The sequence below is a fragment of the Macaca fascicularis genome, chromosome 2 (assembly GCF_037993035.2).
Source record: "Macaca fascicularis isolate 582-1 chromosome 2, T2T-MFA8v1.1".
NCBI classification, from domain to species: domain Eukaryota; kingdom Metazoa; phylum Chordata; class Mammalia; order Primates; family Cercopithecidae; genus Macaca; species Macaca fascicularis.
Genome location: NC_088376.1, coordinates 22,569,917 through 22,586,800, shown reverse-complemented (window position 1 = coordinate 22,586,800; position 16,884 = coordinate 22,569,917). Strand labels below are relative to the sequence as shown.

Sequence of the window (16,884 nt, the reverse complement as noted above, 5' to 3'; positions counted from 1 at the left end):
CTAAATCAAAAAATTTAACCAACAGCACTGTTATTTTCATAAATGGACAAAATTATAAGCTTAATGCACTAGATGTAATAACATTTTAAGAAATCAAAAAGAGGCCAGGCGCGGTGGCTCACGCCTGTAATCCCAGCACTTTGGGAGACTGAGGCGGGTGGATCACCTGAGGTCAGGAGTTCTAGACCAGCCTGGCCAACATGGTGAAACCTTGTCTCTACTAAAAGTACAAAAATTAGCCAGGCATGGTGACAGGTGCCTGTAATCCCGGCTACTCAGGGGGCCGAGGCAGGAGAATCACTTGAACCCAGGAGGTGGAAGTTGCAGTGAGTCGAGATAGCGCTATAGCACTCCAGTCTGGGGGACGAAAACGAGACTTTGTCTCAAAAAACAAAACAACAACAAAAAAAGGCTGGACGCAGTGGCTCACGCCTGTAATCTCAGCACTTTGGGAGGCTGAGGCAGGCAAATCACGAGGTCAGGAGTTCGAGACCAGCCTGGTCAACACGGTGAAACCCGTCTCTACTAAAATACAAAAATTGGCTGGGGGGTGCCTATAATTCCAACTACTTGGGAGGCTGAGGCAGGAGAATCACTTGAACCCAGGAGGCGGAGGTTGCAGTGAGCCGAGATCGTGCCACTGCACTCCAGCCTGGGCGACAGAACTAAACTCCATCTCAAAAAAAAAAAAAGAGAAATCAAAAAGAATTCTAGTATTTAACAAATTTGTTTCTCAAGGAATTTTTGTTGAGACAATTCTTACTACAGGGTATTTAGCAAACCTGACCCTGACTACTAAATGCTGAAAATATCATCCAGTCAACAGAACAACCAAACTCCCCTAGCAAATTTCCCATTCTCATCTTCAACAGGTTGAAGAAAGAGGTGCAGGTGGAGGGGGCAGGTATGGCTCCTAGTGGAAAACTACTTCACTGAGATAAACTGTAGGGTCACATATCCATTTGGAACCCAATCTTTTTCATTTCAACATCACTCTCAGAAACTGTCATAAAAAAGAATGCAGCCTCAGAGACAAGTGGGCCTAAAAGTAACCAGAATTTTAACATAGTTGAAAATTTTGGGATAGGTCTTAGGTTCATACTCCATTTTCAAAAGCCCAGCACGCTGGGAAAATCAGATATCCATACGCAAAAGAATGAAACCAGAACCCATCTATTTCTTACCATATAAAAAAATCAAATCAAGATGGATTAGAGTCTGGGCACGGTGGCTCGTGCCTATAATCCCAGCATTTTGGGAGGCTGAGGCAGGTGGATCGCTTGAGGTAGGGAGTTCGAGACCAGCCTGGCCAACATGGCAAAACCCCGTCTCTACTAAAAATACAAAAATTAGCCGGGCGTGGTGGTAGGTGCCTGTAATCCCAGCTAGTCGGGAGACTGAGGCAAGAGAATCACTTGAACCCCAGAGGCGGTGGTTGCAGTGAGCCAGGATCACACCATTACACTCCAGCCTGGGTGACAGAGCAAGACTCCATCTCAAAAAAAAAAAGATGGGCCAGGCACGGTGGCTCATGCCTGTAATCCAAGAACTTTGGGAGGCCGAGGTGAGTGGACCACCTGAGGTCAGGAGTTCAAGACCAGCCTGGCCAACATGGTGAAACCCTGTCTCTACCAAAAATAAAAAAGAAAAAGAGCTGGGCGTGGTGGTGGACACCTGTAATCCCAGTTACTCGGGAGACTGAGGCAGGAGAATCGCTTGAACCTGGCAGAGGCTGCAGTGAGCGGTGACTGTGCCACTGCACTCCAGCCAGGGCAACAAGAGGCGAAACTCCATCTAAAAAAAAAAAAAGATGGATTAGAGACTTAAGTGTAAGACCTTAAACTATAACCTTAAACTATAAGACTACTAGAAGAAAATATTGGGAAAACACTTCAGGAAATGAGTCTGGGCAAAGATTTCATGAGTAAGATTTTTTTTTTTTTTGGAAGTGGAGTCTTGCTCTGTCGCCCAGGTTGGAGTGCAGTGGTGCAATCTTGGCTCACTGCAACCTCCATTCTCCTGCCTCAGCCTCCTGAGTAGCTGGGACTACAGGTGCCCACCAGCATGCCCGGCTAATTTTTTGTATTTTTAGTAGAGACAGGGTTTCGCAGTGTTAGACATGGTCTCAATCTCCTGACCTCGTGATCCGCCCACTTCGGCTTCCCGAAGTGCTGGGATTACAGGCGTGAGCCACCACGCCCGCCCTCATGAGTATGACTTTAATAGCACAGACAACTAAAGCAAAAATTGACTAAAGGCATCACATCAAATTAAAAAGTTTATGCACAGCAAAGGAAAGAACAAACAATGTGAAGAGACAAACTAGAAAGTGAAAGAAAATATGTGCAAACTATTCAAATGACAAGGGATTAAGAACCAGGATACAAAAGGAACCAAAACAACTTAATAGCTAAAAACAAATCTCATTTAAAGATGAGCAAAAGAGGCCGGCGTGGTGGCTCACGCCTGTAATCCCAGCACTTTGGGAGACAGAGGTAGGTGGATCACTTGAGGTCAGAAGTTCGAGACCAGTCTGGCCAACATGGTGAAACCCCATCTCTACAAAAAATACAAAAGAATTAGTCGGGCAAGGTGGCGTGCACCTGCAGTCCCAGCTACTCAGGAGGCTGAGGCAGGAGAATCACTTGAACTTGAGAGGTAAAGGCTGCAGTAAGCCGAGATTGTGCCACTGCTCTCCAGCCTGGGCAACAAAGTGGGACTCTGTTTCAAAAAATAATTAAAAATAAAAATAAAAATAAGCAAAAGATCTGAATAGACATTTCTCAAAGGAAGACATACCATTGGCTAACAGGTGTATGAAAAAAAATGCCTAACATCACTAATTATCAGAGAAATGAAAATCAAAACCATAATGAGATATTATCTCACTCCAGTTAAAATAGTTATTATCAAAAAGACAGAAAACAAATGCGGGCAAGGATGCAAAGAATCTTTTTTTTTTTGAATTTTTTTTTTTATTATTATACTTTAAGTTCTAGGGTACATGTGTACAACGTGCAGGTTTGTTACATATGTATACATGTGCCATGTTGGTGTGCTGCACCCATTAACTCGTCATTTACATTAGGTATATTTCCTAATGCTATCCCTCCCCCCTCCCCCATCCCCACAACAGGACCTGGTGTGTGATGTTCCCCTTCCTGTGTCCAAGTGATCTCATTGTTCAATTCCCACCTATGAGTGAGAACATGCAGTATTTGATTTTCTGTTCTTGCGATAGTTTGCTGAGAATGATGGATTCCAGCTGCATCCATGTCCCTACAAAGGACATGAACTCATCCTTTTTTATGGCTGCACAGTATTCCATGGTTTATATGTGCCACATTTTCTTAATCCAGTCTGTCACTGATGGACATTTGGGTTGATTCCAAGTCTTCGCTATTGTGAATAGTGCCACAATAAACATACGTGTGCATGTGTCTTTATAGCAGCATGATTTATAATCCTTTGGGTATATCCCCAGTAATGGGATGGCTGGGTCAAATGGTATTTCTAGTGAATGAACTCCCATTCACAATAGCTTCAAAGAAAATAAAATACCTAGGAATCCAACTTAGAAGGGATGTAAAGGACCTCTTCAAGGAGAACTACAAACCACTGCTCAGTGAAATAAAAGAGGACACAAACAAATGGAAGAATATACCATGCTCACGGATAGGAAGAATCAATATTGTGAAAATGGCCATACTGCCCAAGGTAATTTATAGATTCAATGCCATCCCCATTAAGCTACCAATGATTTTCTTCATAGAATTGGAAAAAACTGCTTTAAAGTTCATATGGAACCAAAAAAGACCCCACATTGCCAAGACAATACTAAGCCAAAAGAACAAAACTGGAGGCATCATGCTACCTGACTTCAAACTATACTACAAGGCTACAGTAACCAAAACAGCATGGTACTGGTACCAAAACAGAGATATAGACCAACGGAACAGAACAGAGCCCTCAGAAATAATACCACACATCTACAGCCATCTGATCTTTGACAAACCTGACAAAAACCAGAAATGGGGAAAGGATTCCCTATGTAATAAATGGTGCTGGGAAAATTGGCTAGCCATAAGTAGAAAGCTGAAACTGGATCCTTTCCTTACTCCTTATACGAAAATTAATTCAAGACGGATTAGAGACTTAAATGTTAGACCTAATACCATAAAAACCCTAGAAGAAAACCTAGGTAATACCATTCAGGACATAGGCATGGGCAAGGACTTGACGTCTAAAACATCAAAAGCAATGGCAACAAAAGCCAAAATTGACAAATGGGATCTAATTAAACTAAAGAGCTTCTGCACTGCAAAAGAAACTACCATCAGAGTGAACAGGCAACCTACAGAATGGGAGAAAATTTCTGCAATCTGCTCATCTGACAAAGGGCTAATATCCAGAACCTATAAAGAACTCAATCAAATTTACAAGAAAAAACCAACCCCATCAAAAAGTGGGCAAAGGATATGAACAGACACTTCTCAAAAGACATTCATATAGACAACAGACACATGAAAAAATGCTCATCATCAGAGAAATGCAAATCAAAACCACAATGAGATACCATCTCACACCAGTTAGAATGGCAATCATTAAAAAATCAGGAAACAACAGGTGCTGGAGAGGATGTGGAGAAATAGGAACACTTTTACACTGTTGGTGGGACTGTAAATTAGTTCAACCATTGTGGAAAACAGTGTGGTGATTCCTCAAGATCTAGAGCAAATAATCTTTTATACATTGTTAGTGGGAATACAAATTAGTATGTAAACTAAGAAAAAGAGTATGAAGTTTCCTCAAAAAAACTAAAAATAGAACTACCATATGATTCACTAATCCTACTGCTAGGCACATATCCAAAAAAAGTAATCATTTTTAAATGATCTTTAATTTTTAAAAAATTCTTATGCTTAATTTTTAAGCATTTTTAATTTTTTTTAATTCTATTTTTTTATTTCAATAGGTTTTTGGGGAAGGGGTTGGTTTCTGGTTACATGGATAATTTCTTTAGCGGTGATTTCTGAGGTTTTGATGCACTTATAACCCGACTAAATGTATAGTCTTTTATCCCTCGCACCCTTCCTACTCTTCCCCTCTCCAAGTCCCCAAAGTCCACTGTATGGTTCTTAGGCCTTTGTGTCCACATAGCTTAGCTCCCACTTGTAAGTGAGAACTTATAAGTGAGAACATACAATGTTTGGTTTTCCATTCCTGAGTTACCTCACTTAGAATAATGGTCTCCAATTCCATTCAGGTTGCTGATGCCATTCAGGTTGCAAATGACATTATTTCATTCTTTTTTTATAGCTGAGTAGTATCCACAGTATTCCACTTTTTTATTTGAGACAGAGTTTTGCTCTTGTCACCCAAGTGGGAGTGTAATGGCATGATCTCAGCTCACTGCAATCTCTGCCTCCTGGGTTCAAGTGATTCTCCCCTCAGCCTCCTGAGTAGCTGGGACTACAAGTGTCCACCACCATGACCAGCAAATTTTTGTATTTTTAGTAGAGATGGGGTTTCACCATGTTGGCCAGGGTGGTCTTGAACTCCTGACCTTGAGTGATCCACCCACAATGGCCTCCCAAAGTGCTAGGATTACAGCCATGAGCCACTACGGCCTGGCCTCCACATTTTCTTCATCCACTTGTTGACTGATGGATTGATTCCATATTTTTGCAATAGCAAACTGTGCTACTATAAACATGCGTGTGCAAGTATCTTTTTCATATAATGACTTCTTTTCCTCTGGGTAGATATCCAAGTACAGGAATTGCTGGATCAAATGGTAGATCTACTTTTAGTTCTTTAAGGACTCTCCACGTTGTTTTCCATAGGGGTCATACTAGTTTACATTCCCACCAACAGTGTAAAAGTTTTCACTAACATCTCTTATTTTTTGATTTTTTAATTATGGCCATTCTTGCAGGAGTAAGGTGGTGACACACTGTGGTTTTGATTTGATTTCCCTGATAAAGATGTTGAACATTTTTTCATATGTTTATTGGCCATTTGTGTATCTTTTGAGAACTGTCTATTCACGTCCTTAGCCAACTTTTTGATGGGATTTTTTTTCTCACTGATTTGAGTTCCTTCTAGATTCTAGATATTAGTCCTTTGTCAGATGCCTAGTTTGTGAAGATTTTCTCCCATTCTGTGGGTTGTCTGTTACCTATGCTGATTATTTTAGCTGTGCAGAAGCTTTTTAGTATAAGCTCCATCTATTTATCTTTGTTTTTATTGCATTTGCTGTTGGGTTCTTGGTCATGAAGTCTTCATCTAAGCCAATGTCTAGACAGGTTTTTATGGTGTTATCTTCTAGAATTTTTTATGGTTCCAGGTCTTAGATGTAAGTCTTTCATACAGCTCCAGCTGATTTTTGTATAAGGTAAGAGATGAGGATCCAGTTTCAATCTTCTGCATGTGGCTTGCCAATTATCCCCGCACCACTGAATAGGTGTCCTTTTCCCACTTTATGTTTTGTTTGCTTTGTTGAAGATCAGTTGGCTGTAAGTATTTGGCTTTAATTTCTGAGTTATTTATTGTATTATATTAGTCTATGTGCCTATGTTTATGCCAGTACCATGCTGTTTTGTTGACTATAGTCTTGTAGTATATTTTGAGGTCAAGTAATGTGATTTGTCCAGATTTGTTTTTTCTTTAGTCTTGTTTTGGCTATGTAGGCTGCTTTTAAAAATTTTAGAACTGTTTTTTTCTAGTTCTATGGAGAATGATGATGGTATTTTGATGGGAATGGCACTGAATTTGGAGATTGCTTTTGGTAGTATGGTCATTTTCACAGTATTGATTCTACCCTTCCATGAGTATGGGATGTGTTTCCATTTGTTTGTGTTGTCTATGATTTCCTTCAGCAATGTTTTGTAGTTTTCCTTGTAGAGGTCTTTCACGTGCTTGGTTAGGTACATTCCTAAGTATTTTATTTTATTTTATTGAAGCTATTATAAAAGGAGTTCTTGATTCTCAGCTTGGTCGCTGTGGTGCACTAATAGTGCTACTGATTTGGGTACATTAATTTTGTATTCTGAAACTTTACTGAATTCACTTATCAGCTCTAGGAGCTTTTTGGATGAGTCTTTAGGGTTTTCCAGGTATACGATCATATCATCAGCAAAGAGCAACAGTTTATTCCTCTTTACCAATTTTGATGTTCTTTATTTCTTTCTCTTGTCTGACTGCTCTGGCTAGGACTTCTAGTACTATGTTGAATAGAAGTGGTGAAAGTGGGCATCCTTGTCTTGTTCTGGTTCTCAGAGGGAATGCTTTCTGCTTTTCCCTATTCAGTATACTGTTGGCTGTGAGTCTGTCACACACAGCTTTGATTACCTTAAGGTATGTCCCTTCTATGTCAATTTTGCAGACCTGTCTAGTGCTATCAGTGAGTACTGAAGACTCCACTTTTATTGTGTTGTCGTCTATCTCATTTCTTAGGTCTAGTAGCAATTGTTGTATAAATTTGGGAGCTCCAGTGTTAGGTGCATACATATTTAGGACTGTAATACTTTCCTGTTGAACTAGGCCTTTTATCATTATATAATGCCCTTCTTCATTTTTTTTTAATTGTTGCTTTGAAGTCTGTTTTGTATAAGAATAGCTACTCCTGCTGGCTTTTTGCATGGAATATATTTTTTCACCCCTTTACCTTAAGTTTATGTTAGTCTTTATGCATTGAGTCTCTTGGAGACAGAGAATACTTGGTTGGTAAATTCTTACTCATTCTGCCATTCTGTGGAGCATTTAGGCCACTGACATTCAATGTTAGTACTGAGATGTGAGGTACTATTCTAGTGATCATGCTAGTTGTTGTGTGAATACTTTGTTTTCTGTTTTTTTTTTTTTAATCATGTTATTTATTGTTTTAAAGGATCTGTGAGATATATGCTTTAAGGAGGTTATATTTTGGTATTTCAAGGTTTTATTTCAAGATTTAGAGCTCCTTTTTAGCAGTTCTTGTAGTGTTAGGTTGGTAGTGGCAAATTCTCTTGACATTTGTCTGAAAAAGACTATCTTTCCTTCATTTATGAAGCTTAGTTTTGCTGGATGCAAAATTCTTGGCTGACAATTATTTTATTTAAAGAGGCTAAAGATAGGACCCCAATCCCTTCTAGCTTATAAGGTTTCTACTGAGAAATCTGCTGTTAATCTGATAGGTTTTCCTTTATAGGTTATCTGAGGCTTTTGCCTAAGGGCTTGTAAGATTATTTCCTTTGTCTTGACTTTAGATGACCCGAGGACTATGTGCCTAGGTGATGATCTTTTTGAGATGAATTTCCCAGGTGTTCTTTGAGCTTCTTGTATTTGGATACGTAGATCTCTAGCAAGGCTAGAGAAGTTTTCCTCAATTATTCCCTCAAATATGTTTTCCAAATGTTCAGATGTATTTTCTTCCTCTAGAACACTAATTATTCTTGGGTTTGGTCGTTTAACATAATCCCAAACTTCCTTGGGGCTTTGATCATTTTTTAAATTCTTTTTTGTCTTTGTTGGATTGGGTTAATACAAAAGCCTTATCTTCGAGCTCTGAAGTTCTTTTTTTCTACTTGCTCAATTCCATTGTTGAAACTTTCCAACATATTTTGTATTTCCCTAAGTGTGTTCTTCACTTCCAGAAGCTGTAATTTTTTTTATTTATACTATTTATTTCTCTGGAGATTTTTTTTCATCCATATCCTGTATAACTCTTTAAATTTCTTTCAGTTGGTATTCATCTTTCTCTGGTGTCTCCTTGAGTAACCTAATAATTGACCTTCTGAATTCTTTTTCTGGCAATTCAGAGATTTCTTCTTGGTTTGGATCCATTGCTACTATGCTAGTGTGATCTTTTGGGGATGTTAAAGAACCCTGTTTTGTCATATTACCAGAATTGTTTTTCTGGTTCCTTCTCATTTAGGTATAGACTATGTCAGAGGAAAGATCTGGGGCTCAAGGGCTGCTGTTCAGATTCTTTTGCCCCACAGGGTGGTCCCTTGATGTGGTGCTCTTCCCTTCCTCTAGGAATGGGGCTTCCTGAGAGCTGGACTGCAGTGATTGTTATTGCGCCTCTGGGTCTAGCGACCCAGTAGAGCTACTGGGCTCTGAACTGATATTAGAGAGTGTCTGCAAAGAGTCCTATGATGTGATCTGTCTTCAAGTCTCAGTCATAGACATCAGTTCCTACTCTGATGGAGGTGGCAGGGGAGTGAAGTGGACTCTGTGTGGGACCTTGGTTGTAGTTTTGTTTAGCGTGTTGGTTTTCTCGAATTCCAGGTGTGCTGGCAGTAAAGCTGTCATGTGGTCAGACTCAGGACCTCTGGTTAGCCAGGATGTTACAGGTGGTGGAATCAGCTGTTGTTTTTTCCTTTCTTGGAAAGGAAGTGATGCTCAGCCAGGAGGTGATGCTTTCAAGACAGCATCAGCTACAGTAGTATCAAGAGGATATAAGCTTGCCCTAGGGTTGCCTGGATAAGCATTTGGGTTTCTCAGGCAGTGGGCAGGGCCATAGAGCTCCCAAGAGATTATGTCTTTTCTCTTCAGTTACCAGGATGGGTTGAGAAAGACCATCAGGTGAAGGCAGGGTTAGGCGTGTCTGAGTTCAGACTCTCTTTGGGTTGGGCTTGTTGTGGCCGCTGTGGGGGATGGGGGTGTGGTTCTCAGGCCAATGGAGTTATGTTCCCAGGGAGGTTATGGCTGTCTCTGCTGCGTCATACAGGTTACCAGGGAAGTGAGGGAAAGCCACCAATAACAGGCCTTACCGCACTCCCACGCAGCCAGAAGGGCCAGTCTCACTCTCACCATGAGCCACCCATAGCACCATGTTTATATCCAGACAGTGTGCGCAGCACTGAGATTTTGCCCCAGGCTACAAGTCTCCCCACTGATAAAGCAATCAGGGCTTTCAGGCTTCACCCCTCTCCGTCTGCCTTGGCTTCTGTGCTTCTATCTGCATTTCCTCTTTGCCACCTCCCCTATACTCCCCAGTCCAGGAAAATTTGTGTTCAGCTGCAAGTTTCATTCTCCCTGTGGTCCTTCCCCAATTCCACTGGCAGCCCTCCCCAAGGACCCCTGTGAGATAAAGTCAGAAATGGCTTCCTTGGTGGCCAGGAGTGCCTGCAGGCTCTTCTCGCCACTTGTTCTACTTTTGTATTTCGCTCAGCTCTCTAAATTCATTTCAGCTCTAGGTAAAGTTAAACCCTTCTCCCATGATCTGGATTTTCAGGTTCCCCAGTGGACTTTCCCCCCTCACACTTCAGGCACTTACAGATTTTCCTCTGTCTCATGGAATTTGCAGCAGCAAGCTGCTTTTTTCAAAGGATCTGTGAATTCTTTTGGTTTTCCTGGAATGTTCCTGTGGCAGTTCTCAGAGCAAAAGTTCACGATGTGAGTTTCCAGGCACTGTTCTGTCAGTCCAACTGGGAGCTGCAAGTTAGTCCTGTCTCCTATCCACCATTTTCCAAAATCAGCATATTGAGGAGATATCTGCATTCCTACGTTTACTGCAGCACTATTCACAATAGCCAAGATATGGAATTAACCTAATTGTCCATCAACAGATAAATGGATAAAGAATATGTGGTATATATACACAATGGCATATTATTCCACCATAAAAAAGAACAAAATCCTGTCATTTACATCAACATGGATGGAAATGGATGGACCTTATGTTAAGTAAGCCAGATTCAGAAAGACAAATAACACATGTTCTCACTCATATTTGGGAGCTAAAACAATTGATCCCATAGAAGAAAAGAGTGATTGTAAAAATATATTACAAAATTAAATACAAATTTAAAAAAATAAAGAAGAGTGGAATGGCAGTCACCAGAGGCTTGGAGGGATAGAAGGGACTGGGCAATAGAAAGAGATTGGTTAATGGGTACAAAATTATAGTTAAATAGGAGGAATAATTTCTCATGTTCTACAGCACAATAGGGTGACTATGGTTAAGAACAATTCATTGTGTATTTCAAAATAGCTAGAAGACAGAATTTTGAATGTTTCTAACACAAAGAGATGATAAATGCTTCAGATCATGGATATTCCACTTAATCAGATTTGATGATTACACATTTGTATGCTTGCATCAAAATATCACCTGCACCCCATAATGTACAACTATTATGTATCCATATAATTATTCTTTAAAAAGCCCACCAAATTTCTTTTTGGTGGTAGAGTTCAGTTTCAGCACTATTAGTTCTTCCTAAACTTAGCCACGCTGATAAAACATTTACTTCAGACAAGTCCTGAGATGCGATGTCTAAAGCCGAACAGAAACAGTATAAATTAGTCATATCAAAACCTGTTAATCTTTTCTGAAATTGTGACTCCATTTGCATCAAATACTACTACAAGTCTCAGTGTGGCCTGTTATTTGGCACTGGAGTGATCAACACTGGTTTGCCTGAGACTGAGGGGTTTTCCGGGATGTGGGACTTTCACTGCTAAAACCAGGACAGCACTGAGCAAACTGGAATGGCTGGCTATCCTACTCAGCACTCAAATATTTGCTGAATGAAAGACAAATCTAATTCTATTAAATATGTGACACTTCAACATGAGAAATGGGTAGAGCCTTCAGTTGTCATTTACTCAATTTTCCCAACCAATTTGAATCTTGAAAACTGGCACTTCCTTGAACAAGGAATTTTAAATTCTTTATGTTAAGATGCCTGTGTATCATCTACAATCAGATGACACCATAATTTATATCCCCAGCCTAGTCTCTCCTTTGGGGTTGTAAACTCATATATCCAACTGCGTGACATCTCTACTTGAATATTTGACAGCAAATTAGTCACAATTGTCCAAAGACAGGTGGTGGTTTCTCCCTTAAAACCTGCTACCCTCCAAGGCTTCTCTATCTCAAATAATGATACTCCCATCCAATTAGCTGCTTAAACCAAAACATAGATAAGTCCCTGATTCCTTCCTTTCCCTTATATCTTACATCTAAATCACCAGCAAGTCCTGTTGATTCTGCCACAAAAAGAAATCCTGGATCCATCTACTTCTCTCCATCTCCACCATCAGTACTTAATTCAACAAATCTTTATTGAATGCCTAACATTTCTAAGGTACCAGCATTATTCCAGGAGCTAGCAACACAAGGAACAGAAATGACAAAAAGCCCTGCCTTCATGGACCTTACACAAACCACTACCATTTCTTATTTAGACTAACATAATAAGCTTTCTAACTGGTCTCCCTGCTTCATCCCTTGTCCCCATCCCACCACCTCCAAGAATTCTCTTTACAGCAAGCTGGAATAATCTTCAAAAATATTTTTCCCTACTTAAAACTTTCCAGACTGGGCACGGTGGCTCACGCCTGTAATTCCAGCACTTTGGGAGGCCAAGGCGGGCAGATCACCTGAGGTCAGGAGTTCGAGACCAACCTGACCAACATGGAGAAACCCCATCTCTACTAAAAATACAAAATTAGCCAGGCTTGGTGGCATATGCCTATAATCCCAGCTACTTGGGAGGCTGAGGCAGGAGAATCGCTTGAACGCAGGAGGCGGAGGTTATGGTGAGCCGAGATTGCATCATTGCACTCCAGCCTGGGCAACAAGAGCGAAACTCCATCTCAAAAAAAAAAAAAAAAATTCCCAATGGCTTCTCATCTCACTTAGAATAAAGTCTAAGTCTTTTGCCACAGTCCTCAAGACCCCACGTGTCCTGGTCTCTGCCTCCCTATGCAGCTTATTTCTGTTTCACGGTTACTCCTGCAGGAAATCCTTTACACACATTAATCCTTCTGTCTGAAACACTCTTACTTGAGAGTTTCAGGTACCTGAGATCTTTCAAGTCACAGCTCAAATGTCATCTCCTCAGAGAGGCCTTCCCTGACCACTACCTGCCATGCAAAGTACTTTTTATTCTATCACCTGGTCTTATTTTCTTCTTTGCACTCATCTTGTTTTCACATCTACTGGCTGTTTAAACTATTAGAAATGTAAGTTCCACGTGAGATGGGACTATATCTACTACTTTGTTCACTACTGTTACTTCAGGGACTGAAATGGAACCTGGGGAGGCAAGCAGAGAGGCACGAAGGAAACTGAATCTTACATAGCAGCTCAGCATCTCTCTTTAACAATTTCTACGATTGCCTATTCTAACTACTACTGACTACTGAGTCTCTGTAACCTGTTCAAATTCTTTCAACACTCTACAAAGGAGAACTAGTTAAGGATATAAACATAAAGAAAATTCAGAATCTTAATAACTACTTTCAATGTGTCATAAAATTAAACTACACCACAAGATTCCAAAAGGTAACACCAAAATATTCGTTTGAAGTAAACAAAAAAACATACTGAGACTCCTCTCCTGTCACAGAAGAAACCCCTTCTGTGTGGTAACTGAACTCAGTTTTTCTGTTTACGTCAGACTCTTTTCATTTCCTACTAGAGACAGGTAGCTAGATCTATTAGTATTCACGTGTGCTCACAAATCAGGTTTTTGCTAAAAGCCTAAAGTGAACCACATTTGGTCCTGGGGTTGCATGTTTGACCCTCCCTTCTTCTCAAGAATTAAGACTCGTAAGAATTTCTCTGTGGAGCGTTGTTATACTTTACTGAAATTTTAAACTATACTTGCTGTGATTTTTAAATGTCCAATCAGTGAAGAAACAACTATTTCTACTGATTCCCAAAATGATAAATTAAAAAACATTATCTTATTCAAACAATTATTCACCAACATGATAACGACTGCTTTGTGCGTGAAGAGGGGAGAGGAAATCCTCGAACATACTTACCTCTTCAAAGCCCATTTCAAATAAACATTCAACAGCTCCTCTGACAGGCAAGAGTCTAGTAGAAAAAGCTGTGTTTCCAATCCGGATAGATCTATATTTTTCATCATTAGGGTTTCTGACAAAAAACAAAAGTTTGATTATATATGGTAATTTATATTTTTCATAGTGTTTTTGTATTCCTTTTAATATTTTATACTGGCTACATTCCTACATGGTAGCATAGGCTTGAACTTCAAATAAATAGGAAGCAGTCTGGAAAAGTAGTTCAATTTTGTGACTCTTACTTCAGTACACATCTAGCACCACCTCACTGTTTAATTTCACACCTCATAATATTAATGCTGCCACAAAGAAAATCCATGTGACATATTAATTCTGTGCTGTTAAGTCTAGACACCTTAATGAGTCTTTTAGGCTGTTTAAAAAAAAATCCATGTAATCTCTGAACAGGGGAAAAAATTTTATCTGTTTTGTTCTGATGAATCTTCATCATATAGAATGGTGCCTGGCACACAGATGGTGGTTAACAAATATTCGTGAAATGAATGAAAGAAACTAAAAAGTTATATAAAAACAGATCACGGCTGGGTGCAGTGGCTCATACCTGTAATTCCATCACTTTGGGAGGCTGAGGCTGGTGGATCACGAGGTCAAGAGACTGAGACCATCCAGGCCAACATGGTGAAACCCTGTCTCTACTAAAAATACAAAAATTAGCTGGGCGTGGTGATGCACACCTCTAGTCCCAGCTACTTGGTAGGAGGTAGGAGAGTCGCTTGAACCTGGGAGGCGGAGGTTGCAGTGAGCTGAGATTGTGCCATTGCACTCCAGCCTGGGTGACAGAGCAAGACTCCGTCTCCAAAAAAACAAAACAAAACAAAACAAACAAACAAAACAGGTCATAGTTCTTCAAAGACTTTACTTTCAACAAACATGACCTAGGTATACCTTTATAGTCACTTGATTTTCTTTCTTCCCTAAATCAGTGATTGTTCTTACTGTAAGTGAAAACAGTAAGTTACATTCTGTGCTGTTAAGTTTAAGGTACATTTTTTTTTTTGAGGTGGGGGGTCTCCCTTCAGTTTAAAATACATTCTTTTTTTTTTGAGAGGGGGTCTCGCCCTGTTGCCCAAGCTAGAGTGCAGTGGTGTAACCTCGGCTCACTACAGCCTCTGCCTCCTGGGTACAAGCAATTCTCCCACCTGAGCCTCCCAAATAGCTGGGATTACAGGGGCGCGCCACCGCTCCTGGCTAAGTTTTGCATTTTTTAAGTAGAGACGGGGTTTTACCATGTCAGCCAGGCTGGTCTCGAACTCCTAACCTCAGGTGATCCACCTGCCTCGGCCTCCCAAAGTGCTGGGGATTACAGGCGTGAGCCACCGCACCTGGCCCAAGACACATTCTCAACACAGTACAGCAATAAAAGGAAGATATAAATTTCTTTTACCATAATTAAGATTTTGAATAGCATACTTGAGACAAGAAACCAGCACATGAAAAGTTTTGGTTTGAGATTTTTAATTACTTTGATAAATCAGAAGAATTGTTTGAAAAAAACATTAAAAGAACATAAGGTTAAGATAAAGACAGTATTATATACAAAAGACTCTCAGAACATAGTTTAGGATGATAACTTTCATATCTGATACCAACTGCCTTAAAGTAATAGGACTTCTTTAAGTACTATGTTAAGGAGGATTCTGAGGCAGTGTCTGGGATCCACAGGAAGATGTACTTCCATAAGAAGCCATCAGCCTGGGGTATGGTATGGTGAGTAGGCAAATGCTAGCAAACGACTTATCAACTTTGTCCTATCTACACATGTTCCACAGGTATTCTGACATAAAAACAAAACCAAAAAGCAAATATTTTAATTTTATAAGTTTTAACAAATTTTGCATTTGTTTTTCACCAGTCAACTACCTATTGCCAAATGTCATAAATACTCAATGAATGTTTTTAAACTTTTCCCTAATTTCAAAAATCATGTAAGTTTATTACAGAATATTCAGAGACAAAAGCTCTAAATAGTGCTATTCAAAATGTCCACAGATTGGTGCTAATCTACAAATTATTTGCTACCCATATGCAAGAAGTACAGAAATCTTTTGTTTGTTTACAAGGGCATAAAAATGAAGCAAGAAGTACAGAAATGGAATGTTTGGTATATAGCAATTTGATACTGCCATGAAATTTTCAGTGTATTTTACAAAAGTTATTGGTCCATAAGGGATTGGAAATTAAAACAAAAACATTGTTCTTTACTGTATGTAATTTGAGAATCACAGATGGTTGTTAAATACAAAGAAAATTTTATTCTCAACTCTTTATTCTGTGTATTAGATTAGGGTTTCTCAGTCTCAGCACCATTAACACGTGGGACCTTTTCTTAGTGGAGTTTCCTTGAGCACTACAGAACATTCAGCATTCCTGGCTTCCATGCTACACTGTGTTACAAGTGAGCCTCTCTTTCTTACCACTTAAGAAAACTGAACTATAAAATAATCCTACATTTATCAAAGCTAGTTTTAGATAAATGAGGCATCTTTTCCTGACACTCAATGTATTTCACAGGGTGATAAACATGTCAGTACCACCAGGATGATATAACCTACTGGTTCAAAACTGCTTGAGCTATTTTAATCTATTCTTTTCCTTACAGCTTTCAGATCTCTACATGCTCGGTCTTTCTCTAGGCGAATTTTCTAGTTTCTTCCTTTTTTCACAATTGTTTAAAAATTCTTATAAAATACACATCAGTTCTCATATAGTTTGGTTTGTTTTGTTTTTAAAAAACAAAGTCTTGATCTGTCACTCCAGCTGGAGTGCAATGGCACTATCAAAGCTCATTGCTGCTTAGAACTCCTGGGCTCAGCAATCCTCCTGCCTCAGTCTCTGAAGCAGCTAGGACTACAGGCAAGCCACCACACCTGGCTATTTTTTTTTCATGAAGAGATGGGGTCTCACTGTGCTGACCCGGCTGCAATCCTTCCACCTGGGGTGTCCTAAAGCCCTGGTATTACAGGCGGGAGCCACTTCGACTGGCCTTTGTTATTTTGATATATGTTGCTTCCATTTAACTATTGATATACAATATAGATTTTCCTCCTTAAT

General features: G+C 39.8%; 1 protein-coding gene across 3 annotated transcripts in view; it reads right to left on the bottom strand.

Moving 5' to 3' along the window:
* Nucleotides 1-16,884, bottom strand: part of NGLY1 (N-glycanase 1) — a 67,775-nt gene that overhangs the window by 48,193 nt on the left and 2,698 nt on the right. For all 3 annotated transcript variants that reach the window (XM_045387050.3, XM_005545624.5, XM_005545625.4), the window contains exon 2: nucleotides 13,771-13,885. In XM_045387050.3, the coding sequence (XP_045242985.1) occupies nucleotides 13,771-13,885 (115 nt within the window). The remainder of the gene's footprint in view (nucleotides 1-13,770; nucleotides 13,886-16,884) is intronic.